Source organism: Mugil cephalus, chromosome 11, assembly GCF_022458985.1.
Source record: "Mugil cephalus isolate CIBA_MC_2020 chromosome 11, CIBA_Mcephalus_1.1, whole genome shotgun sequence".
In the NCBI taxonomy this organism is placed as follows: Eukaryota; Metazoa; Chordata; class Actinopteri; order Mugiliformes; family Mugilidae; genus Mugil; species Mugil cephalus.
The window spans coordinates 26,663,088-26,690,594 of NC_061780.1; the positions used below are offsets into that span (position 1 = coordinate 26,663,088).

At 43.3% G+C, this 27,507-nt stretch overlaps 1 protein-coding gene and 1 pseudogene across 2 annotated transcripts; one reads left to right on the forward strand and one right to left on the reverse strand.

Moving 5' to 3' along the window:
• Positions 1 to 333: 333 nt before the first annotated feature.
• dhx16 (DEAH (Asp-Glu-Ala-His) box polypeptide 16) lies at positions 334 to 21,155 on the reverse strand. Of its 2 annotated transcripts, none has more exons than XM_047598417.1 (21): positions 20,861 to 21,155; positions 19,679 to 19,881; positions 19,371 to 19,603; positions 18,318 to 18,501; positions 18,165 to 18,221; positions 17,821 to 18,075; positions 16,706 to 16,939; positions 15,817 to 16,008; positions 14,796 to 14,906; positions 14,590 to 14,705; positions 12,527 to 12,737; positions 12,335 to 12,433; positions 11,461 to 11,613; positions 11,064 to 11,204; positions 9,384 to 9,546; positions 8,142 to 8,260; positions 7,605 to 7,672; positions 6,987 to 7,149; positions 5,078 to 5,239; positions 1,643 to 1,816; positions 334 to 810 (listed from the first exon to the last, which is right to left on the reverse strand). In XM_047598417.1, the coding sequence occupies exons 2-21, from the start codon at positions 19,874 to 19,876 to the stop codon at positions 682 to 684; spliced, it is 3,162 nt and encodes a 1,053-aa protein (XP_047454373.1). In that variant the 5' UTR covers positions 19,877 to 19,881; positions 20,861 to 21,155; the 3' UTR covers positions 334 to 681. The 2 variants fall into 2 exon arrangements, with proteins under 2 accessions (XP_047454373.1, XP_047454372.1); XM_047598416.1 differs by having other exon boundaries at positions 19,679 to 19,884; positions 20,861 to 21,154.
• Positions 21,156 to 21,974: 819 nt separating this feature from the next.
• Positions 21,975 to 27,395, forward strand: LOC125016166 (annotated as a pseudogene).
• Positions 27,396 to 27,507: the final 112 nt, after the last annotated feature.

Sequence of the window (27,507 nt, forward strand, 5' to 3'; positions counted from 1 at the left end):
CCGGACGCCCTGCGAGAGGCAAACACAGGGGATATTAACCGGGAGGGGAGTGGGGGGCGACAGGGCCGACACGGATTTAAATGTCGGGACATTAAATATTAACAGTGGCGTTTATGTGAGACTTCGTGAAACAGAAACACGGAGGAACAGGACAAAAATTCTGCGTGCTAAACCTGAAAGAAAGACGGGTTCAAAAGTCCAGAGTGATTTTTGAATCCAGATCGTGACTGTTCAAATAACGTGTCTTTAATATAGCACGTTCCCTGGTGCAGCTAAAACCAGGAAAACAGGAAAACGGGCATTTTGGAAATAAGCTGCAAACGGACAAAAAAATCAAGAGGCTGCAAACGTTTATTGTCGTAAAAAAAGAAAAGAAAACTAAGGATAGAGAGTCAGAGTGAGTCTTCCAGTTTGGTGCTGAACGCTTTAACAAAGCCTCTGTCTTCAAGTCTCTTTATTTCGGTCAGCAAACAGGCTGGTGTGCGTTCGGAGGCGACAGGCGAACCCACCCGGTGAGTCCGAGCCCTCGCTCGTCTTCGTCACGGCCGGTTTACGATTAAACCGACCAGTCAGTCTGAACTCTGCACATTTCAAACTCAACACAACACAATGCTTCCACTCCTTAAAGGTTTCTCCCGTGTTTTGCTCTTGGCATCGGTCCCGTGAGCCCTGAGCTGCTCCTCAGCCCAGCTCCTCCTTTGTTTTGCCCTGCTTGCGGGGCATCTTCTTGCTGCTGCTGTCCTCCAGCTCTTTGCTCTTGTAGTAGTGGGGGGCCACCTCCAGCAGCCAGCCGCTCTCGATCTCAATCACCTGCACAAGGACAATTATTCAACGCGTTGAAAACAGACGTTTTAGTTCAGGGCCCACATGCATTCAGACCCATTTTGTTTCGGTGCAAAGAAGAACAAGTTTATATTTAATAAAACATCCTTTAAAACATGAAATCTCTTCCTAAAAATAAGTGTAATTTGAGCTCATTGCCGTCTGTTCGCTTCTCTGACTAAAACAGGGGACAAATCAGGTCCTGTTTCCCGCTTTGCATATTCATGCTGCAGGCCTGACTCGACCCCCTGGAGGGCCGCTTTGGGCCCACGGACCGTATGTTTGACACCTGTGCTTTAAAACAATCTCATTACAGTTGAGGGGTCCACATACCCCTCAACATTTGATCTCCAGGATCCGGTAACGTAACAGAAAAATAACCGATAAATAACAACGACTCCAGATGAATTCAGAATAGTAGCGACTTAAACTAAAAAACCTGCAGTTTAAGTCGTGGCCCGGGTCAGATTAGACCCTGTGGTGGGCTGGTTTTTGGCCCACGGCCCGTCTAGGATCGACAATCAGGAAAAAGTCGGATTATATCGACCTGCATCTAAAATCTCCGACACAAACCATCTATTCCTTCGATCCAGCAGCAGCAGCATGTGCTAAGTTGCTAACAAAGCAGCAGGAGTAGGTGTGAGATATCAGGTTTCCAGTGGTGGATTAATACGACCAACCTCGTTTGAAGCAGCGTCACAAAAAGCAACTTCAAACAAACAGCACAGTCTGAAACATCTGCTGCTGACAGGACTGGTATCGGTATCGGCCGATACTCGAGGCTGCATCGTGGGGACGGTGCGTGAAGCGACGCCCGTACCTGTCTCATGAACTCCTTGGTGGTGAAGACCAGCTCGTGGTAGATGAGCCAGCGCGGCTGCTCCTCGAACAGGGAGCTGTTGGGGTGGACGTAGACCGTCTGCTGGTGCTTCACCGTCTTGTAGCCTCCTTTGCTGAGTCGCGCCGTGTGGTAGAAATATCCCGCCGTCACCGCCTGCGCGAGAGAGAGAGGTTCATGAACAAGCGAGTCTTTATTTCACACGACAGAAAGTTTATTCCACTATGATCAGAATAAAAAGCACCTGGACCAGAACAGACTTTACTAATCATCTGCTAATAAACATGGACACAGAAAAACACACGTTTAGTCGTAGGATTTTGCTTCTTCTTCTTCTTCTTCTTCTATTTACGGCAGCTTTGACGCGAACCAACCATTATTGAAACAGAAGAAGAAGTTTTGATGCTACAGTGACGTGGTTTTGGTGACAAACCTACAGGAGATGTTTTAGTTTTACTGACTGACAACATTCAACTTTATTAAAATGTTAAAATTAAACTGAGACACTTGGTTAAAAGTCTTTGTGCGGATGATCCTCTGTTCACAGATTCACCCAGACTGTCCACACCTGCTGTAATCTAGGCCAGGTGTAACAGGGTGTGTTCACCAAACCCAGCGCTTAAAGGGCCAGCGAGGCCCCGGTCAGGCCTGAGTCATGGCAGGTTCACGACTAAGTCACTGAGCGCACAACAACAGGAAGAACAACAACAACAACAACTCAGGTTGTGTTTACACGACCAGTCAAAGTGTATTTATCTGTTTATACACGACCAGTCAAAGTTCTCAGGGGGAAGTTGGGCCAAACGTTTGACTGGTCGTTGTGTATAAATAGATAAATACACTTTAACTGGTCATGTATATGAATAAATAAACAAGGAAGAGAATAAATGTGCGTTTGTTCGTCTGCAGGTTCGTTTGAGAGCAGCGACATCAGTGACTTGTGATGTGAAGAGGTGTAACCCGGCTAACAAAACAAAACGCCCTGCGCTTATCGCACAACGTTGATGTGTGTGTTCACAAACTACACTCACACACTCACACACTCACGCGGCTGCTTTACAGGTTTCCTTTTACATTTGTTTGTGTGTGTTCTGTCAACGGGAGAATTAAAAAAAAATGAAGGCGGGGCCGTGCTGCGCCGTGGCGCTGACATCTCTTCATCTGTTTCCATCTGTTCCTTATCTCGATAAATATAAAAAAAGAAAAAGAAGAAACTCCAGAGCTGCTCTTGAACGTGACCTTTCACCTCAGATGTTCATGTTCAAGTTGAGGAAGCAGAGAATCTGACGGAGACGAATGAAGCAGCTGAAGCAGAACCAGGTCTAAACACGTGTTAGCGTTAGCATTTTATAATCCCAATGCTAACAACATTATCCCTGAGTCATGGTAGGCTCCTTCCCTCCTTCCCTGCTCCCTCCCTTCCTCCTTCCTTCCTCCTTCCCTTATTTCCTTTCTTCCCCCCTCCTTCCGTGTTTTGTTCCTTTCTTCCCTTCTTCCTTATATCCTTCCCTTGTTTCCTTTCTGGCCCACTTTCTTCCTACCTTCCTCCCTCTGCCAATTTTCCTCTTTCCTTCCTCCCTTGCCTCCTTCCCTCCTCCTTCCTTGCCTCTTTCCCTCCCCCGTTCCTTCCTCATTCCTTCCTACCTTCTTCCCTCCCTTATTTCCTTCCTTACTTGTTCCTTTCTTCCCTCCTCCTTCCTACCTTCCTTGTTTTGTTCCTTCCTTCCCTTCTCCTTTCCTTCCTTATCTTCCTTCTTGCCATTTTCTTATCCTTCCTCCTCTGCCATTTCCTTTCCTCCTATTCCTTCCTCCCTCTCCTTTTCCTCCTTCCTCCTCCTTCCTCCATTCTTCCCTTCCTCCTTCCTTCCTCCTCCTTCCTTTTTCCTTCCTTCCTTCCTTCCCTTCTTCCTTATATCCTTCCCTTGTTTACTTTCTGGCCCACTGTCTTCCTACCTTCCTCCCTCCCTTGCCTCCTTCCCTCCCCCATTCCTTCCTTCCTCCATTAGCTTTCCTCCTGCCCTCCTTGTTTTGTTCCGTCCTTCCCTTCTTCCTTATATCCTTCCCTTGTTTACTTTCTTGCCTCCTTCCTTCCTTCCTTCCTTCCTTCCTTCCTTCCTTCCATGTGTCCCTGGTTCTGGTCCAGTGGTAGGTAGAGATCCATCAGAGGCAGCAGCTGATACAATATTCTACTGACCACATGGTGGCGCTGCTGCTGATTGACACACATTTTAATTAATTAATTAATTAATTGATTAATTAATTAACACCAGGTGTGAACACGGGAACTTGGAAGGTGTTGATGGGGTTTGTAAAGACGCATCATGAGGCCGTTAAGAATCGAAGCTCGTAGCTTTTACGTATCTAAATATATGAGTTCACTGCAGAGTTTGTGTTTCGAAGTTACATCCGACCACAGAAATAAAGAAATGAATCACTTTCAGTCATAATCGCACCGTTAACCCAGAATCTGAAACCGTATCGAAGCGCGAGTCGAGTGCATCGTTACATCCTCAGTGTTGTTAGACGTTATGTAAAAGGCCTTAAAAGTAAACTCTTTGTTCCAGAAAGTGAAACGTGAGGCTGGTTACATTCGCACAGACAGAAGTTCTTTGGTTATGTAAGATAAGAAGTCTGTTTGATAAACTTTTACTTGTGGCTGCGCGTGAGGTCAGAGTCAACAAGGCCTCGAGCGAAGGAGCAAACCGTTGAAAAGTTCCCACTGACACTCGGAGCCGCTTCGTTATGTCACACGGGCTTGTTGACGTCTGCAGAGATTAGGAATTCACAGTTTACCGCCACGAGAACGTGCGATAAATGTGCCACAACGACGTAGCTCATCGTCAATAATATGGTTCAGAATAAATAAAAAAGGCTAAGGATGGCAACGCAGCTAATTTATTCCACCACTTGAAGTACAACCACAAACCAGACTACGACAAGAGTCAGAAAATGAGTCAGGAGGAAGCAGCCACATCCTAAACCTAAACCTAACATAACCCGACACTAACACAGCTCTAACCCGAGCGTCACCCAAACACAGGCCTGTACAGTGCATCAACGTTTGCTTCTAAAAATCATTCTGTGCAAAGAGAAATATTTATCCACTATCACACGTGCGAAGAAGTTGCGCTGGAATCTGACGGTGGAGAATCGGAAAATCTCTCTACGTTCACGACGCTTGTGTTTTGTTGTCGTCTTTTTAGCATGTTAATGTTTTCTATATAATAAGCTACAACAGATGGTTCTGGTTTTACTGTGAGACGAACGTCTCATGAGAAAAGTTTTTTTTAGTTGCTACAGTTTTCCTCCACAGCTTCCTACTGAAAACCTGCAGTGAAGCAGCTGATTTCACTGTAACGTGATCAGCATCGTGTCAGAACGTGTTCAGCGTCTTGTCCTTCCCTGGCAGAGACTGACCTTACGGATGGGGACGCTGTCTCCGTCGGAGCTCACCACCTCCACCTCGATGCGGTCCATCAGACCCTCCAGCTGGTCCCGGACGTCCCGAGCTCGTCTCATGGAGCGGAACTGGATGAAGTTCTCGTAGCACCACTGTGTGGAGAAGCCGCTCTCCACCCACTGAGCGGGAAACGACCGCATCAGTCAAATAAATAAAAAGGAAACAAGTCTCTCTGCAGTACAAATACAATACTAGCATAAATACACATCGTTAGCATGAATATATCACGTTAGCATAAATATAATATTAGCATAAATATATAACGTTAGCATGAATTTATAACGTTAGCATGAATTTATAACGTTAGTATGAATGTATAACGTTAGCATGAATATATAACGTTAGCATAAATATAACATTAGCATAAATATATAACGTTAGCATGAATTTATAACATTAGCATGAATTTATAACGTTAGCATGAATGTATAACGTTAGCATGAATATATAACGTTAGCATGAATATAATATTAGCATGAATATATAACGTTAGCATGAATATATAATATTAGCATGAATATATAATATTAGCATGAATATATAACGTTAGCATGAATATAAAACTTTAGCATGAATGTATAACGTTAGCATGAATATATAATGTTAGCATGAATATAAAACGTTAGCATGAATATATAACGTTAGCATGAATATAATATGAGCATGAATATAAAACGTTAGCATGAATATAAAACGTTAGCATGAATATATAATATTAGCATGAATATATAATGTTAGCATGAATATATAACGTTAGCATGAATTTATAATGTTAGCATGAATATAAAACTTTAGCATGAATATATAACGTTAGCATGAATGTATAACGTTAGCATGGATCTATAACGTTAGCATGAATGTAATTTTAGCATAAATGTATAACGTTAGCATGAATGTATAACGTTAGCATGGATCTATAACGTTAGCATGAATGTAATTTTAGCATAAATGTATAACGTTAGCATAAATATATAGCGTTAGCATGAATATATAACCTTAGCATAAATCTATAACGTTAGCACGGATCTATAATGTTAGCATGAATGTATAACGTTAGCATAAATATATAACGTTAGCATGAATGTATAACGTTAGCATGAATAGATAACGTTAGCATAAGCTCCTCTCTCGCTAACATCAGGAGGATCTGGAGGGAGGAACCAAAATGGTGGACGGTGTTTCTCCTCCCCTTTGAATCCTCCTCCACCTCCTCCCTCCTTTCCTCATCCATCCTCCCTATCTTCCTACCTCCCTCCCTCCCTTCCATCCTTTCTCCCTTCTTTCCTTCCTTCATTGTGTTTTTTCACCTCCTTCCCTCCTTTGTTCCTTCCTTTATTTGTTTGCTTTTCTTTCCCTCCCTCCTTTCCTTGCCCTCGTCGCCACCTCTATAAAACTGGGAGTTGAGGAAACCACAGGCTGCAATAAGTTAAATATTAAATAAATAAAATGAGAGAGTCTGTTGTTTCTTCTCCTGAACCAATGAAGCTGCTCGTTTCTTTTTCTTCTTCTTCTTATTTTTAGATAAACGCACATGAAGCTTGTGTAACTGTCCACATGTTTGACACAACAGGTGCCATGAAAAACCCGAAAGCTCTGGTGTGGTTCTATGTTTCAGGGACGTCAGACATCGTCGTCCCGGTGTGCAGGTGTGCAGGTGTCCAGGTGTCCAGGTGTGCAGGTGTGCAGGTGTGCAGGTGTGCAGGTGTGCAGGTGTCCAGGTGTCCAGGTGTGCAGGTGTGCAGGTGTCCAGGTGTGCAGGTGTCTAGGTGTGCAGGTGTGCAGGTGTCTAGGTGTGCAGGTGTGCAGGTGTCTAGGTGTGCAGGTGTGCAGGTGTCCAGGTGTCCAGGTGTCTAGGTGTGCAGGTACCTGTGTGTAGACGTTGAGCAGCACCAGGTGATCTCCGCCCGGCACCACGAAGTTCATCCTGGCGTTGTCCGCGTGCACCACCTTGTCTTTGGGCCGGTAGAAGATGGAGTTGTTCACAGACAGCATGGCCGCGATCGTCAGCACCTCCTCCGAGCATTTGTACCTGGGAAGGAAAAAAAAAAAAAACAGCCATAACATTATGACCACCTCCCTAACACCGCGTGCAGACAGCTCCTAACGTCCTCGGCTGCATGTTTGGGCTCTTTGTTCGGCTGCAGATCTGTATCCGCTTGTATTTCTCAGCATCGAGGACCAGTAATTCTGACCAAATCTCCAACTCCAACTTGCAGAAACGCAGGGAGGGGCCTCGGTGGATCATCCCACAGATTCTTCATCCGTTCAGATCTAGTTCGGGGTGAATTTTTGGGTGCTACATGTCTAAGTAACGTCCACATGAATGATGAATGAATGAATGTCAGGTCCAAACGTTTCCCAGCAGAACTCTGCTCCATCACAAGGTGGTTTAAATGTGATTTACTTCTTCCCCTGCCAGTGGTCATAATGTTGTGGCTGGTTGGCTGGTTGGTTGGTGTGTTATGACATTAGTGTCAGACTCACTGCTCCGAGGCCAGGATCATCTTGCTCAGCATGGGATCCACCGGTAACTCGGCCATCCTGCGACCCAGCTGCACACAGACAGGAAACCAATGAAACTCATTCATTCATTCATTCATTCATTTAATAATGAACCAGACTTAAACTCATATTCACTCGTTAACACGAGCAGGTTTGGGGAGAACAGCTGCAAACTGTCAGTAAGTCACATGATGCTCGTCTCAGGTATGTTCTCATGCAAACATGCAGACGGACGGAGGACAGATCCAAACAGATTAAACCAGAAAAACAAAACACTCAAATATCTCTGAGCGCAGACTGAACATGGGAGGATGAACATGGAAAAACACACTACTTCTTCCTTCCTCCTCCTCCTGTTTATATTAAAACTAGCTGATGCTTCTGCAGCAGGAATCAGTTTCAGGTTAAATATTCTCCATCTATTAGCTCTGGTTTCAGACGCGGCAGTGTCACCTGATCCGCCGTTATTATTGTAAAAATACGGATCGAGTGTGATAAATAGTGGCCGTGAGTTCGCACCTTGGTGAGCTCCCCCAGGTGGTTGAGAGCTCCCAGGGCGTAGAGCTGCTCCAGAGCCAGCACCAGAGTCTCATGAGGAGGCGGGTCCATGAAGTCGAAGTGGATCAGGTCGTTAATACCTGCAAGAACAAAAAGAAAGAAATAGACACAGCAAATAGAAACTGGTAAAATAATAATAAGACAAAAGTTTTAAGGAAGGATGGAAACGCTGTAAACTAAGAATGCTTTCAAAAATGGAAGTGAGCAGAAGAGAAATCTAAATCAAATCAATATCTGGAGCCTTCAGACAGCATCAGTTCTTCTACGTGGACACAGTTCTTGAAGGATCTCAGCTGGTAGGTTGTTCCAAACATCTTGGAGAACTAACCACAGATCTTCCTCAGATCCTTCTGTCTCTTCATGTGATCCAGACTCACTCCATGATGTTGAGACCAGGGCTCTGGGGGGTTCATGCCATCATTTCCAGGACTTCTTGTTCTTCTTTCCTCTGAAGATAGTTCTTAATGACCTTGTCTGGATGTTTGGGCTCTTTGTCCTGCTGCAGAATAAATTTGGGGCCAGTCCTCCTCCTCCCTGATGGTACTGATGATGGATCAGTATCTGCCTGTATCTCTCAGCATTGAGGACCATTGACCCTGACTAAATCTCCAACTCCATCTGCTGAAATGCAGCCCTAAACTCTCCAGGAGCCTCCACCATGCTTCACTGTTGCCTGCAGACACTCATTATTGTAGCTCTCTCCAGTCCTTCGCTGAACAAACTGACTTCTGCTACAGACAAATATTTCACAGGTTGACTCATCAGTCCAGATGTTTCTGAGCCCAGTTCCTATGTTTTGGTTCATAGTTGAGTCTCTTGGTCTTGTTTCTATGTCAGTGAGATGGATTTTTGGCTGCAGCTCTTCCATGAAGACCACGTGTGTCCAGACTTGTCCATACAGGAGATGATGAACCTGGGTCCCTCTGGTTTCTGACAGTTCTGAGCTTCAGATTTTTGAAGGGAAATAATCTTGATGTGTTTTGTTTATTTGGTCGACCACTGCATTTACAATCCTACTAAATCCCTGAGTCTGTGCAAGTGCAGCCATAAGGACTGATGCTGGTTTGAAGGTAACTATCTGTTATTTGCTCACTTTGCATTTTGTAAATTGATAAAAAATAAACCGTCATCATTTATATTTGTGAAAGCATTCTTAGTTTGCAGCCTTTTTCCCGCCCTGTCTCCTCATCTGTCTCCTCTCACCGAGGCTCTTCAGCAGCAGGACTACATTTCCCAGGTTGGTCCTCTGGATCTCCGGTACGGTCGTCTCCTCCATCTCGTGTTTGAAGGCCCAGGCCGTGTAGAGGCGGAAACATTTCCCAGCAGCCACTCTACCTGCTCGGCCGGCTCTCTGATTGGCCGAGGCCTTTTCACGAGCGACACGAAAACAAACGACATGACTCAGTGAAATGTGCACGAAACAAAACACAAACTCCACACCCTCACATTAGTCTTAGTCAGACTGGTAGAATGAACTGCGACTCTTCTCTGTCCGCACAAAGGGAGGGATTATTATTTATTAATAACACCAGTAACAATAAATAGGCACCGGCTTGCAAAGAGATGTGACGTTTGACAAAATGAGAACTGAAGACATTAATTGCAAAATAAACTAACGAACAAAAGAGGAAGTGGTTGAGGTTTTATTCCGTGAACTGCAGTGAACTCACACGCCTCACTTCCTGATTAATACTTCCTCCAACACGTGAATATGAAAACAGATTAATAATGTCGCTCAGAGGCCGATTTAGCTGCTCTGAATGGGGAGAGATTTCAACTGTGTCTGAACCTAATGAAGTAATAAAGTATTTATGGTTTATTTATTTATGGTTTTAAGACGAACTTAAAGAGCTGAGAGACAAAACGCTGCCTCAGCATCTCAGTTTTGACCTAAAAAGAAAGATTCAAGTCAAGCAAATGACGTTTTAGAATCGGACACATACGCCGATCAGCCACATCATTATGACCACTGACAGGAGAAGTGGAAAAACACTGAGACTCTTGAGGCTTGAACCTGGCATTCACTCATGACGATGTTACTTTTAAACTATTTTTTAAAAATAAATCACCTTTAATTAACCAGGAAGTAATCCCAACAAAACACATCACTACATTTTGATCAGCGGCTGCTAAGAGGACATGTGCATTCAGCACTCAAATGGTCCTTAATCATAGCTTTAAATTATCCCATAATTGGGAGGTTATTCTGTAATTTGCACCAGAACGAGGGCGTGAACACGTAAAATTCCCTTTCACCAAACACCGTCGGTACGTTATCTGTCTAAGCAGCTCCAGGAGGTGACTTTGGGAATTTAAAAGGTACATAAACAAGGAAGCAAATCACACAGGAAACTGTACCGGTGCTAAAATCGACGAGAGAACTTCTTGCGTTGATAAAAATAAAAGTTGTATAGCGCAACAGTAGCAGAAATGTAGTTTGACCCCGAGTTTCTTTGTAAAAAAAAAAAAAGTATTTAGAGACCGAAACTCGCTCAATAACTTTCTCATTTCATGCAACAATCTGACAAACATCACCTGTGTTGCTTGATTTTGAACTTGTATGCACATGCAGCACACACCTAGACCAGACCAGGCACCCCCACCCCACAGCAGTGACACTCCTTGATAACAGACACACACATAAAAACGCTTCAGGAACAACTAAAAAACAAAAAAACAACATAAAGAAAGAAGAGCACATGTTGCCTCCCGTCAAAGACCCCCCCACTGACCCGCGTCCATTCTCTGGTGAGTCAACTACACAACGTTAGGAGCATGAGGTCATAATGTTGTGCCTGATCGGCGTGTGTGACGGCCACAGATAATCTCGGCTGTATATTATTAACAGCTCGTTAGACACTGATAAAAGCGACGGCTACCCACCCGTGAGCAGGGCGTGACGATGAGCGACTCCATGCCGGTGCGGGCGTTGTAGCTCTTCTGTTTGCAGAAGCCCGGGTCGATGACGTAGATGATGCCGTCGATGGTGAGCGAGGTCTCTGCTATGTTGGTGGCCACCACCACCTTGGATGGATTGACGGGGAGAAAACCAAACACAGCAGAGAAAAATAAAAAACACTTCTGGGGAAACGTTAAGACGACACACAGCAGAACAGAAAGCTTTTTGTCTTCATTTATCTTTACGGAGAAATAACCTGCTGCTACAGACTAGTGACCGTTTTACATGTGCCAACTTGTAATATTAGTGCCGACGCTGACCTACTAGAGCCCGGACAATTGTGTGAGGAAACAATAACCCAGGAATGCGGCATTGTCTCACCTTCCGGGCTCCCGGCGGCGTGGGATTGAAGATCTTCGCCTGCATGTCGGAGGGCAGGTTGGCGTAGATGGGGAGGACGAGCAGCTCGGCGATCTTAGACCCGAGCCTCCTGCAGCGCTCCTGGAGGAGCTCGCAGCACGCCTCGATCTCCTCCTGCAGGAAGCAACGGACAGCGGCGCTGAGAAAAACCCACCTTCTGCAGCCTCACGGGCCCAAACTAAACAAGCTGGGCACATTTAAACAGTTTACAGAATTTGGCCACGTCAGACCTAGTGAACACGGGTCTGAAGGGGTCCTGTGGTGTCATATGGGGGGGGGGGGACTCTGGTCTGGTCTATGTGGGGGCTACATGTCTAAGTAACATCCTCACCAACGAACACCAGGTCCAAAAGTTTCCCGGCAGAACATTAAATTGTCACAAGCTGATCGATGTTATTTACTTCTTCTCCTGTGGGTGGTCATAATGTTGTGGCTGATTGGTATAAGTTGGGGGATGAGACAACAAAGTAAATGTCTCCCTCCTATTTATAAAAGGCCAGTGGGGTTTTAATGCATCAATGTTTCACTGATTTGCTTCATCAGAGCTGAACGTAGGGAAAATCAGAAAATCTAATGTCAGCTTCTTCTTCTTCTTTTTTGTTTTTTGAGGAAACAAGGTGTTTACTGAATGTTTGCTGAATGTTCACTGATGTGAGCAATTCATGAGGACGATAAGATGATACGACAAACTTCCTTCTGCAACACGATGACGTGCACAAGTAGACGTTTAGTTTGCAGCAGGCGTTTTAAGAAAGATCAGAAATCAGCCAAGCGGTTCTCTCACAAAGCTGAAATCTAAGAGGAAGAGGAAACGGATCCGTGTCCCTGAAAGTACCTGTCCAGTGAGGAAGACGAGGACGTCTCCGGGAGATTGAGTGACGTGGATCTGCAGCACCGACACCACGCAAGCTTCCAGGTAGTCGGCCTCCGGAGCCTTCGGAGACACACATTGTTTATTTCCATTATTCCAGACGATTAAAAACGATAAATATGTAAAAATACGCGAAGCGCGGAACCGGCTTCTTACTTTAGTGTAGAAAATGTCCACGGGGAACCTCCGCCCGGGGATCCTGAAGACGGGCGCGTCGTCGAAGAAGCTGGAGAAGCGCTCGGTGTCCAGAGTGGCACTCGCCACCAGAACCTTCAGGTCGGCTCTGAACCGGGCGATGTCCTTGATGAGGCCGAACAGGATGTCTGTGTGCAGCGTCCGCTCGTGGGCTTCGTCTATGATGATCACACTGCAGGGACACAGAGAGGGAGGAGGCTGAGATGGTTTCTGTACTTTGGGAGCTTTTATTTTAACCCTCCGGAGAAAAACAGAGATTTGTTTTTGCTATTTTGCCTCATTCATGTGTTAATTTCACTGCACTTTGTCCGCGTTACGCCTCTAGTTTAACCCTAATCTGGTTAAAAGTCGTCTTTCTACTGTCGCCTCTTCTCTATCTGGTCTATGAGGAACTGTTGTGAAGCTCTTTTTCTCCTGCAGAAGTCAGTCAGCTCCAAATATGGTCACATCCTGAAAGTAGAAAGGTTGATCTGAAGCTAAAGTCTCATTGGTTCAACGTGATTGGTTCTAAAGTGACCAGATATTCTGCCTCTAGTCTGTATTTATGTGAGAGGGACATTTAAAAATGCTGTGAAAAGTCAAAGAAAAGCCAGATGAAGGAGAAGAGAGAGGAAGTCAGACTCATCTGAGTTCATCTGGTCGTAAACTGTCTCTGGTAAAAGGACGAGTTTTTCTGCTGCTCTGAGCCAGAAATCTCCTCTTCAGTCGCTCTGACACAAATCAAACTTTATTTCATTTCATTTCATTTATTCCTAACTACATTCTGCAGGTATTTACAGAGGAGATTTATCATGTATCATTCAGAGCCTGATCTATAGAACATTTTACTCCTGAAAACATGATTTATGGAGCGATAAGAAGAGAGATCCAACATTCCCTCAGTAAATACCTGGAGATCTGACATGTTAACAAAATGAAACAAGAATTCTGAACTTTACTTTATCCATTATTCAGATTCATGTTCTGCAAACGTATGCAAACGAGCACAAATTGAAGGAGATAACTCCTCATTTGCATATTTTAAATATAAATTCACAGAAAACTTGTATTCACCTGCAGTGTTTGGCCTTGAGACACTTCTCACCGAGTTTCAACTTTAGCGGAAAACTTCAAACTATAGATCAGTTTTTAAATAGAAACGGTGAAAAGGGAAAACGAGAGGAGAGAGCTTCAAATGATAGAAAGAAAAAAGTAATAATAAACACAACTAAACAACTTTCCCATCAACCAATCAGGAAACGATGCGTCAGTTGTTGCTAGGAAGGAGAAGGAAAAGTTGTGGGAGTGAGGTTATATTCAGTCTGTGGAGCGACTGCAGCCAAAGACACATTTACACATTATTACTGATGCTTTTTCTGCATTTTATTGTAAATAGTTGCAAATAACTTTGTTGAATTAATAACTCACAGTTTACAGATTACAATTCTAAAAATTCAAACTTTTTTCTACTGGGATTTGATGTTTTTTTTTTTCATTTTTCATAATTTTTACTGTGTATATTGTCAAATAGTCTCTTTGTTTTTAATCTCTTTCATCCTTCTTTTTTGAGTAATGTATTTATTTATTCACTTATTCCATCTTGTGTCTGTATGGATGCGTGTCTTGTTTAAAAAGATCATTTCCCCCTTGTGGATAATAAAGATAAAGAAATAACTGCAAAGTCATTGAGCTTAAAAGAAAGAAACCAAACAAGGAACAAGGTTGAACAGTTTCTAACAGGAAATATAAAGGTAGAACCAGAAGGAATCCATTGTACTCTGGACTCCAGACAGTTAGATGATGTTTTGGAGCGAGAACAGACTGATCCCGTCAGATCTAAAGGAGGTGGTGTAAACTCTTGATGTGCCGGTTTCTCTCTGGTTTGCATGTTGCATGTTTGCATGTTTGCAGGAGGAACAGAAACACTTTTTCTTATTAAGCAGGAAGGTGGAATCTCCATGTTTCCGTCCCTCCTGGAAACTCGACGCGGTAAAGACACACCTGGCCCTAAATGAAACAACCATCCCACTGTGTGAGCACGCTACCTGTAGCTGGCCAGGTCGGGCTCGGTCAGGAACTCCCGGAGCAGCATGCCGTCCGTCATGTACTTCAGCACCGTCCTCTCCGACGTGCAGTCCTCGAACCGAATGCTGTAGCCCACCTGGATGAGGAAAATGTAAATTTAGTTCGCGGAGGGAACGCGACACATCTGGCGTACAGATGCTGAAGATGTCAGTGCCGTGAGTCCCACCTCGTTGCCCAGCTTCACGCTCATTTCCTCTGCCACTCTGGCTGCCACCGACATGGCCGCCACCCTGCGGGGCTGCGTGCACCCGATCTTCATGCCTCCTTTGGTGTAGCCCTGATGAAGGAGATACGTTACGTGATATGTAGACATGTAGAGCCTGTATGAAAACAGTCCTCCACAGTGTGTCGTTGGATGAGGACAGTGTAGCAGGTGTTTCTCTGCAGCTACAGGTTTAATAACTTTATCAAATAGTCGATGTGCAGCTTCCTTCTCTCTGGTACCACAGGACGTTTGTTGACTGACTGATGTCCAGATGATTTGGACCGTTCCTCTGCTAGCGTTAGCAGATGCACCGCAGCAGAACTTTGGTTGTATTTCAGGACTGAGCATAGCCTGTATATAAATATGGACAACGCCAAGTCATTGGCCAAGATGATGCCATTTTCCCAGGGATACGGGGGGCGCCATCTTGCAAGTTTTTATTTAATTAAAACGACACTTTGCTCTACATCCACATTTTTAAAGATTTTTTATTTTTTTATTTTTTTAAATGCCACATTCTGTTTCTATATAGCATCAAATAACGAGCTAAAACCATCCAAAAACTGACACTACCTACTGCTAAAGAAAGATGTGTTTTAGTCCCACCCACTAACAAGGAGGAGGCGGAGCTTATGACCTGTACTACAGCCTCCAGACACCAGGGGGAGCTCTACTAGCTTTGGCTTCACTTTAGAGAAACTGTACTGCCGTCCATCTTTATTTACAGTCTGTGGGACTGACATGGCATCTTTAGTTAAGTATTTCCACACAATCGAGCTAAGCTAAGCTACACCCAGATGCTAGCTGTGTTTATATTTTCTGTACAGGCTCATTTCTCAAACAGTTGCGCTGTTACTTTAAGAGTTTAAGCCTCTGCAGGTGAGTGAATGTCTTCTGGGAAGGTTCTCATGGTGTGACTGGGCTTGTTGACCCAGATTAATGATGAATTCAGTGCATGTTGTTGCATGTTCGGTGCACTCACGTTCTCCAGGAGGTACTGGGGGATCTGGGTGGTCTTTCCGGAGCCCGTCTCCCCCTCGATGACCAGGATCTGGTGCTCGCTGATGGCGGCCAACAGGTCTTCTCTGTAGGGGAAGATGGGGAGGCTGCGTCGGACCTCCTGCATGGACAGTTTCTTCATCTCCGCCTGCGACAGAGACGCCGCCTCCTGTTCCTGAATGAGGCCACGACCAAGAAGACAGGTTAGAGGTTTTTTTTACCAGGGACGGGGACGTTTTGACATCGGGACAGACGGGCTCCATGAGGGCCTCGTTTTTTTGGAAGACTCGTTTTTATTGAAGCTTTTTGTCCTCCAGACTTTGAAGATAACAGCTTTTTCTGTGCTCTCTGATTGGGATCTTTACACATGCAAGATTTAAGATTTAAGATTTAAAACAGGAACACGTAACTTGCACTTCATGGATCAGTTTATCAGAAGTTCTGTGGCTCCCTCTAGAGACGTAAAGTGCTACGTGCACCTTTTATTTTAACATGTATTATCGCACCTCGGACAGTCTGAGGAACAAAATCTTCCCTTGAACCAACTTTATACTCAAAGAAAAATGGATTTCTGCCCGTTTCCTGCAGACGAGACGAAAAATGCAACGGAGATGAAAATGTAGAAGCAGAATGTGATGCTAAGCTTGTCCTGGTGAGTCCAAGTGTGAACTTAAGTTAAAAAAAAAACAAAAAAAACAAAAAAGCAAAGCCACGTCCCTGTAGCATCAAAACGTCTTCTCTTTTGTTTTACTGGCATTTGGGTATTTGGCCAAACAGACAAATCTTCCAGGGAGAGTCAGAGGGTTTAACATCTCTGGAGCAGAGAACATAAGTTGTGTTTATTTGTGTTTATATCTTTAAGGTGAACCCACCTTGTCTGCGCGGGTTCCCTTCATGGTGATGGCCGTGCTGACGAAGTCGATCATCTCGTCCTCCTCCAGGATCAGCTCGTACTTCTCCTGCTCCTTCCTCATCCCCAGCTCTCGCTCCCTCTTGGCCCCGAAGCTGAGGGAGGCCGTCTTCAGCCTCTCCTCCTCCCAGCGGCCCTGCTCCCCCCCCAGCTCCATGGGCGTCTCCTCCAGCTCCAGGTCCCTCTGTGGTAGCTCCTGCACAACGGAGAGAGCGAGACGGGGAAACGAGGCTGAACGGTTAATTGAATTTGCAATTATAAAATAAAGCCTGATTTGGTCACGTGACTGGAGAGAAAACAGCTCTTAACTAGTTGGAAAGTCTTGGTCAGCGTCAGGTCAGACGCACTGTGGCCTCGTGGGCAACTGGAAAGTCTGTTTGCTTGTGCACTTGAGTTTTGTTGCTCTTCTCTTTGGCTCAGACAACAAACAGCTGCATTATTTCACCTTTTAGAGATTTTACCCTCAAATACCAGCGCTCTCTTCTCCATGCGCAGCGACTCCAGGAGACGGGTCGAAAAAAATGACAGTGGATCATGTTTGTAGAAGTAGACAATAATATGCTTAATTTCTCTATTTATAAGCTGTGGCTTTTACACGTTTTGAGCTATAGCGCTTTGGAAGAGATGATCACAGCTGGAAAATATACAACATACAGCTTCAGTCAAAATACTCTATTAATATAGATTAAAAATCAATGATATTTAATCGTGATTAATTGTATTTCTTAGTGTGGAAGTCAAAGAGTTAAAGTGGGAGTTGTGTGAATGGACAACAATGAGCTTAACTGGAAATCACACGACCAACACATCTCAGCACTGTGTTCAGAAACATTCAGCAGTTCAATATCGGAGAGAAGATTTTATGCTACACATGCATCTAATATTGTGTTACCTTATTATATTTTGAATCAATCTTTTTTTGAATGATTGCACATTAAATTTTAGACAGGAAACCTCTTCATTTTTAATATTCTTGACCTAGACAGAAACCAAACCTTTATGGATGTCTGTCTCATTTTCAGAGTTTTAAATGGCCAGACGGTGGCGATCTAAAATCGTTCGGCCCTACTTTCGTACCTTGCTTCTCTTCTCCTCCGGCATGTAGTATCTGTTCTTCCTCTCCTCCTGCTCCTTGGCTCCAGCCTTCTTGTAATCCTTGGCCAGGTCTCGGAGGGTGCGCTTGTACTCCAGCTCCTTCTTCTCCCTCTCCGTCATGTCGTCGGTGCTGAAGAGATACTCCTCGTCGATGATCTCCGCCTCCAGGTCCTCCAGCTTCTCCGCCTCCCTCTTCTTCAGATAGTCCCAGCGAGAACGCTTCCTCAGCTCCGGCAGCTGCCGAGACAAAAGACGAAACGTTTGCTTTCCTTTGCTCCACTGATCCAACAACTCTCTGCTAATAAATACTCTTCGGGAGAACCTACCATGTTCTTCTGGTCGTCTTCAGCCATCTTCAGACGTTTCTGAGCTTCCTCGTAAGCCTGCAGAAAAACAACAACAACAAAAAAAAACACATGAATAGTTTCTTCAAAGGGAAAAAGCACGAAGCAGCTTAAACTTCATCCCTCGTCTCCCACCTTCTTGTCCGTCCTCTCCGCGATGTTTCGGGTCTTGTCCTTGTCCTTCTCCCTCACTCTCAGAGCGAACGCGTCCCTCTCCTCGATGTCCTGCAGTCGCTCCCTCTCCTCCTTCTCCCACTCTTCCTCCTCCTCATCATCTTCCTTCTTCACGGACCTGACGTCCCGTTGGTTTGAGCTGCCCCTGATATTAGAGAAAACAGCATCAAGTCACGTCTGTGTGAAGAATATTTCAGTTTTAAAGGCTCAGATCCTTGCGTGTCTAGAAAAGTGTCCTTTCCAGGTTGATTAATTAATGATTTCATGTAAAAAATGTAGAGTTCATGATAAAATGAGGAATATCACAGAACTGGCTCATTTTATGTCCAACTTATTATTAACTTGTTATTTTGTTTAATTTGACCTCCTGAGACCCTGCGTCCTCATACGGGGACGTTAAGTTTCAGCTTTGTGGCAGATTATTCTGCTTCATTTAAACTTTTATCCTCATAACTAGACACTAGTTTGTGTAAAAACATGACCTCTGATTCCTTCTGCAGCCGATTACGTAACAGAAGTGGACAAGGTGCAAAACCTCATCAAATTTCATAGTCGAAACTTCTTTATTTATGCTTTTTAACTTTTCTAGTTTAATATAACAGGCAAATTCTTTCAATAGCAACGAGCTATAACTTTGCTAATTAGCAAATACTATTAAAGACTTCAGTATTTGCAATTCTATCTTTGCACAGCGATGTTGAGACGTAATATTAATAGTTTTATATTTTGTTACATATTGGTGATTTATTATAATTATATATTGAGTGAAATAATCCCAGTATCCACTCATGAGGACATGTATTTTTACTTCGTGTTCAGAGACGTTGCTCTTAGCTCCTACTAATCCCAAATAAAGAGAAATGGAGAAATTAAAAATGCAAAACAAACCAAGCTATGTGCAACAAATGTGCAAAATGTGAAACAGGCGTCTTCTGTTTGGACACACATGAAAATAATAGAACCTGCGTGAAAGTTACTGCAGGAAAATAAAATAAAAATATATGTGCTGATTACTTTTTAGGTGCTTCCTCCTCACTAGACGACTCGCTGCCTTTCTTCTGTCTGATGTGCTTCCTCTTGTTTCCTCTGTCTTTGCTTTTCTTCTTCCCTTTCTGCTTCTCCCTCGCGGCGTCTTCTTCGCTCTCGCTGTCCTCCAGCAGCGTGTACGTCCGATTCTTCCTGTCCATTTCGATGGCCTGTCGCTCTAACTCTCGGGACGGCTTCTCCACAACCTGCTTGCGAGGAATCTGCGACACACGGATTTGTTAGATTTGATTACCACCGACTAAAAGTCAAGCTCTCAGATTTTTCCCCGAACGCACCTTTTCAAAGAGCTCCTTGGCGAAGGCCGTCACGGTCGGGTCGATGTCGATCGTCCCGGTCTGCTCCAGGCGACTCACAAAGTCCTCGGGACAGGACGCTTTGCGGGCGGTGCCGATCATGAACTGAGACACGTATCGGTCGCTGAGGCCGAGGATGTCGTGGAGGCGGTCGCTCACCCACTGCTCCAGATTGGCCATGGTCCCTGCTGAGGAGGAAACACACCAACACGTCATCATCATCCGTCCTCCACCGTTAGAACAAAAGACTGTGAAACGCTGCATTACTCATGCAGCTCAGAAGTTACCTGAAGATCTGAGAGTCGTTTGTTGCTACTGAGAAATATTTTAAAGTGAAAAAAAAGCAGTTGCATTAAAAAAATAACTGATCAGTTTTAATGATCATATGAATCTCACATGGCAGAGGACTTTAAAATTAGCAACAGAGACTAAACGCGACATTTAGGTTAGTTAACCGATCTCTTCATCTGACAATATGTGAACTAATATATTTAGCATTTTTAAAACTACACCGATCAGGCATAACATTATGACCACCTTCCTAATATCTAAAGGGAGACCTACACGATATTATTACCACATCAGACTCGCACAAGATGCAAATAATATAAACTAAACCACATCAGAGATTTATTCCTCTGGATTAGGAACTAAAGCTTCTGATCAGATAAAGACATTTAGTAAAGCATAAATTGGGAAACGTGTGGCTTCTTCCCTGACACAGTGAGACTCTTGGCCAAGACTAAATAATCGTGCATAGTGCAATAAAATGTGAACATTATGTACATATAAGAGCTCGTTACCTCCTTTACAGTGTATTATACTATATTGTGGTCTAATGGTCTAATCTCCCCCCTTATACAAACGTATATGTCTTTTTTTTTGTCTTTTCTGTGTCCTGTTATCTGCCTCTCCGCACAAACGTCAAATAAACTTCTTTAATCTTGAATTTGATCAGTTAAACTTGAACTGGATTAACCGAAAGAAGCAAAACAGCAAGTTACCAGGTGAACCACAACACACAGGATTTATTTCCTACTTGACGCTCACTTTGTAAATTGAGCGCAGAGTTCGTGTTTTATTTAATTGTTTCACAGTCTGGGTTATAAAAAATTACTGTTAGACTTTTATTAAGACAAAGAAAAAGGAGCCAACTCCACTTACCGCTTTTCCAAACGTTGTATTTACGACAGAAGTAGCAGCCTGTGAGTTAGCAACTTAGCTAACTCCGGTGAGACGTTAGGTCACTAGTCCGCACTGAGGACACCCAGAGGACAATAAAAAGGACTTATCCGCCTCATAGCTCCTAAAACATCACTTTCACGGCCACAGGTAAACTCCAGGAGTGACTGTTGTTTTGCTAGCTTAGCTTTTCTATCTTAGCTTTACGCACGCTGTCACAGAAAAAGGAGCGAAGAAGACTAAAGGCTGCGTCAAAGGTTGCAGCGCCCACTTCCCCCCTGTGGCCACACGGAGAACTACTTCCACTATTCAATTAATTAATGAATGATTAGATTAGTTTCCCGTGTGCAGCCAATGACAGAGCCAGCCTTCCTCATCACTTAATTCACTGTGTTTCTGTTCCCCCAGCAGAGAAAAGGGGAGAAGATCTCCAGCATGTTACTGCACACGATGAAGGAGCTCAGCTTCCTCAGGAAGTAGAATCTGCTGCATGAATGAATATTCAAAAAACGAATAGTGAAAGTAAATGTGGGTGTGTGCCTGTGTTGGAGAGGGGTGGGGGGGTGCACGTGGGATTATTGTATAAAGCATTTCGTGCTACATTTTGTATGAAAAGTGCTTTTGGATCTTTACTTCCTTCGTGGCCTCCAGCTTCTTCCTCCCTGTGATGCCCTTGTTCCAGCAGAACACTATGATTTACACCGAGGTGGTGATTTGTTGGCCTCTCCATCCACCCCAGCACAAAGGTGAGCATGCACCTCGTACTGTAAATACAAAATATAAATATGGTTCAAGCCAAGAGTCATTTGTGCACCTGTGTTAATTCATTTGCAATTTGATTCTTTTGATTTAAAGTCAAGAGAAAAGGGAAATGTGCATATTTATTTGTGTTCTAAACAGCTGCAGTCAGATTGTCACAGTTTTAAAACAGATGCTTAATAATCCAGACTGAGACTGCTCTAAAAAAACTGAGCTGCTGATGTTTAAGTGCAAAACTGAAAACGGATGTGGTATTTAAACACCTCCCATATAAAACAAAAACAAAAAACCACATCAACAGTGTAAAGAGGAAACAACCTGGTTCCCGCCTCCTTTCCACTCCCCCAGCAGACAGCGTGAGATAATCAGTGATCAGCGCTGTTCCAGGTGTCTGTCTCCTCTGAGTCTTCACCAGGTGAGACCAGGTCCGGACATGGAGCCTCGGTGGGTCTCAACCAGACCTCTGCCCCCCCTGATGCTGCTGCTGCTGATGGTGGCGGTCTGCGCTGACGGCTACAAGCCGGTCATCATCGTGCACGGACTGTTTGACGGACCGAGGGAGATGCAAAACCTCACCAGGACCATCGAGAAGGTAGGAGGCTGCAGGGTTCAGCGTCAGTTCAGCTAAAGGGTCTAAAAAAGGGGATTTATTTTTTATTTATTCACTGTAAATTTAGATTTCATTGAGATTTCAACAGAAAACATGAGGAGGCAGTGGAATATAAAGTTAGGGCTGTTTCTTTCCACAGTAATAATTATAAACTATGTTAAACCTGATGAATGATTTAAAGGTTTAAACCTTGGAACTCAAGTCGATGATTCAGTTAATCCAGTGTTTAGTCAAGATGTTATGAAAAACTATGTAAAACCCCTGTTTTAAATGAGTTCAGATTCAGATCCTGTGCAGGATCGACTGTGTGAATTAACAGTGTAATGACATGTTGTGGACGAGCGCAACGGTATAATGACTCAGATAATATATAATAACTCATTACAGCACGTGTACAAAACGTCCTGCTTCCTGTAAACTTATTTTGGAGGTTTGACACGATGCTGAAGTGAAAATCAGAATGCGGCTTCTAGGTGATGATTTCTGTTCCCGTGTGATTTTCTGTTCCTCAGGTTTTATTTCAGAGGAATCTAACCAGGCTGATAATACCATTAATGATCAGGGCTGAGAGTTTCCTGATGCTTGATTTAATCAGTGATGACTGTCCTCCTCCTAACACTGGTGATTAAAAGCTTATTCATTCCTCTTTATTTAAATGTCCAGGTGCATCCTGGGACCAAGGTGTGGGTGATTGATCTGTTTGATGACAAGTGCAGTCTGGCACCGATGTGGAAGCAGGTCGACGGCTTTGTGAAGAAGGTCAACTCCATCATGCAAGACGCTGCTGATGGTGTCCATCTTCTGTGCTTCTCACAAGGTCCTTTCTCTCACTTTCACACAGACACTGTATGTGCACACTTCCACGAGCATGTAAACATACAAAATCATTGGCCACATTCAACCTTTCAACCAAATGTCTTCCTCTAGAGTGACAAAAATAATATATAATATAAAAGTGCTAACTCAAGAATGAGGCTCCCTACAGTGCTGCACTGAGGTGACACTAAAACTGCTCTGCTAGTTGGTGTCTCTGGTCTGTCTCTCACAGGTTGTCCCAAGTATAAGACAACAGATAGCAGGTCGTCTCAAGACTGGTGGGAAGTTCAGTTTTAGCAAACTCTGTCAGTTAAGAAACTTGCTTGACTTGTCTCTGCAGACCAGACCAGAATCTGGTGCCAATAGTTTAAACGGCTGTAAACTGTTGTCTGAAAGTCTTAGCGAAGAGAAGACAGATGGTTTGAGAGAGGAGGAGAGCAAACCATCTATGTCAGATTGGAAAAAGCTTCTCTTAACAGATGAAGTGGACTCAGATATAACGTGCCGTCAATTTACAATGCAGTCCTAACTTCTGTTACCATACAATACAACAAGATACACCAGATACCATATGATACGACAGGATACGACACGATACCACATGACATGACACAATATGACACGATACGATACGATATGATACAATATGATATGATACAATACAATACGATATGACACGATACGACACGATACGATACGATACGATATGATACAATATGATGCGATACGATACGATATGATACAATATGATATGATACAATACAATACGATATGACACGATACAACACGATACGATACGATACGATACGATACGATACGACACGACACGACACGACACGACACGACAGGATACGATACCACACGACATGACACAATATGACACGATACGATACGATATGATACAATATGATACGATACGATACGATACGATATGATACAATATGATACGATACGATACGATACGATGCGATACCACACGAAATGACACAATATGATACGATACGATACGATACGATATGATACCACACGAAATGACACAATATAACACGATACGATACGATACGATATGATACCACACGAAATGACACAATATAACACGATACGATACGATACGATATGATACCACACGAAATGACACAATATGATACGATACGATACGATACGATACGATACCACACGAAATGACACAATATGATACGATACGATACGATACGATACGATACCACACCACATGACACAATATGATACGATACGATATGATATAATATGATACGGTACGATACGATACGATGCGATACGATACGATACCACACGAAATGACACAATATGATACGATACGATACGATACGATACGATACGATACGATACGATACCACACCACATGACACAATATGATACGATACGATACGATAGGATACGATACGATACACTAGGATGCGATAAGTCAGGATAGGATACAATGTGATACCACACGATACGGTACAATATCATACGACATGACACAATATGATACGATAAGCAATAGGATAAGATACAAACAATAAGATAATATACAATATAATACGCTAACCTGTGATACAATGCTTTGATATGATAGAGTAAGCTAACACACAAGATAATGCAGGATAAAAAAGACTGTTTATATAATCCGATAATGTACGATACCATATGCTAACTAATGGTAAGATGATATAACTGTCTGTTGTATCATCTGCATACATGATGAAGTGGTTTCAGTTTTATTTGTGCCAACAGAATAAACACTTCAGACGGTCTCTGAAGTGTTTATTCTGGCTCGTACCGACTGGATTCCATCTGTCTGAGATCTGGTTGCTCAGCTTTGAAGTTTTCTAAAAGCTGTTGGTTGACGAATCTATCGATGTACAACATCTGTACAGGTCATTTTTGAGGCTGTTTCAGCTCCGATATGCAGGCGGTGGCCTTGAAGCATGTGGGGACAACAACTTTCCCCTCGTACACTTTGCGTTGGTCAGAGTTTCAGGACGTTTGTCTCGTTTTGTCGTCTTTTTTTAACAGGGGGTCTAATCTGTCGAGCGCTTCTCTCCATGATTCCCGACCACAACGTGAACACCTTCATTTCACTGTCGTCTCCTCTGGCCGGGCAGTACGGAGGTCAGACAGCTTCAGGTTTAAGTCATGAGGACATTTAACATGTTTTATACGTTACATCCTGTAGATTCCCCTCTGCCTCCCTCCACAGACACAGACTACCTAAGCATATATTTCCTGACTGCATGAAGAAGGCCGTCTACTTAATTTGCTACAAACGATTGGGACAGAAGGTGTCGATTTGCGACTACTGGAACGGTAAGAGATGAGGACGAGGTCTTTAGTTCCAACGTAAACCAACACATACTGGATATATTTCTGACTCCTGCACAGACCCTCACCACAGATCCAAGTACCTGGAGTACAACAGCTTCCTGCCTAAGCTCAACGGGGAGATACCTCACAAAGACCAGAGAGGTAGAGGCTTAGATCACCAGAAACGTCCCGTCACAGTCGAGTGAAAAGAAGAAACACACTTCTTTGTTTTTGTGTTTCCTCAGCGTGGAGGGAAAACTTCCTGCGCATCAAGAAGCTGGTGATGATCGGAGGACCGGACGATGGCGTCATCACGCCGTGGCAGTCCAGGTGTCACACATACGCACACCACCCGGCCTCCGTTTAATAAGTCACATCCTACTTTATCCTGAAAATCTCACATGATGCTTAAATATCTACAAGTTATTACCTGATTTCATCTCTGATTAAATTTGATATAAATGAATGAAACTAATTTTTTCTACTTTTTAAGAAAGAACCCAGCGAGTCACTAAATTTAAAGATGGTTCGCACAGAAAACATTTGTTTTATTTTTTTATGATTTCATTGAATTAGAAAAAACTCTTAATGCCGTCTCTTCATCTTTTTAATATATTTTTTAAATTTTTTCCTCATAGAAATAGAATATTATTGACAGTTAAATGTAAATAGTATTTTATTTTATTTCATTTCATTTATTATCATTATTTTATTTTATTTTTTATTATGTCATACTTCCCTTCCTCACTCAATACGCACTCACTCAATTGAATAAATGAATGCATTTAAATAAAAAAATAAAAAAATAATTAAAATCAAAGTAAGGAATCAAAGTGAATAAAATAATAATGTAAAAATAAGGCTAATTACTACAGTACTTAATTCTTTCTTTAAAACCTAATTCATGCTCATTCGGTAAAATTAGAAATTAAAAATAAATAAATAATAAAAGAATAAGATGCATTAAAGTAGTTATTTAACTAGAAAAATGTGCAAACCAGTTAAAGGTATTTGAACTCTGAGTCTTGGGTCAGAGGTCACGTCTAGAATTCAGTGTTTTTCTGCTAAATCAGTTTTATTTGCCACGCCACAGATATTCCTCAGCTCTCTGAAACCTCTAATACCAAGTCATGGTCATAATAAACCAAACATGATACCAAGTTATAGTATTAACCTCCTTATAACCTCCTTATAGAACCACAGGGTTCCAGACAGACGTAGCTGCCAGGAATCAGACGAGGCTCTAAAACCTCTCAAAGTTTTCGTTTTCTGGTCAAAGAGGCGGCAGAAACTTTCAAGACCTCTTTCACTGAACTGACTGTTTCCTCTTTTTTTTCTCCACGCAGCCACTTCGGATTTTATGACAGCAACGAAAACGTTGTAGAAATGAGGAACCAGGAGGTGAGAAGCGTACGAGCGATTCACTTTACACCATGTAGAAGAAAACTGAACCGAGCCAGAATCAGTTTTTTAGAAAACACGTGGGGCGTCGTTTGCTGTTAGAGTCACGAAGGGGAAGTTTCTACTATTTAGCCCATCTTAACTGATATACACCGATCTGCCACAACATTATGACACCCTCAGGAGGCCCATGTCCATCCTCTGATGACACAATGTTAGGAAGGTGGTCATAATGTTACGCCTGATCCGTGGCCTCATCTTCTTCTTCTTCTTCTTCTTCTTCTCTAAAAGATCTACAAGAACGACACGTTTGGACTGAAGACGCTGGACGCCCGTGGAGACGTGTCGGTGTGCGTCCAGTCCGGGGTGAAGCACGTTCTCTGGCACTCCAACTACACTGTGTTCATGAACTGCATGGAGAAGTGGCTCACATGAACCCCCCCTCACCCCCTCACTCCCACCCCCTCCCAAGAAGAAGGAGGATTTCTATTCTCTGTGGTACCTGGATAGTTTTGCTGCCCCCTGGTGGAAAGTTTCTCTCCTGCAACAAAGGAGTTTTTACATCTTCTGTCTTTTGCATTAAAGTCTTTTTTCTTTTTTCACTGATGTTGAGTCTTTTTGTGGCGTTAAATTAATTTTGGTTTATGTCCCCTGGATAGAAACCACATATAATTATATTTATATATGTATGTTTATACAGTTTGTGTTGAAATAATAA

Coding starts and splice junctions, on each gene's coding strand:
- dhx16 (XM_047598417.1), bottom strand. CDS start 19,876: ATGGCCAATCTGGAGCAGTGGGTGAGCGACCGCCTCCACGACATCCTC. Junction 19,604..19,678: donor CCAAGGAGCTCTTTGAAAAG/GTGCGTTCGGGG, acceptor CGTGTGTCGCAG/ATTCCTCGCAAGCAGGTTGT. Junction 8,261..9,383: donor CCTGCTGCTGAAGAGCCTCG/GTGAGAGGAGAC, acceptor TTGTTCTTGCAG/GTATTAACGACCTGATCCAC.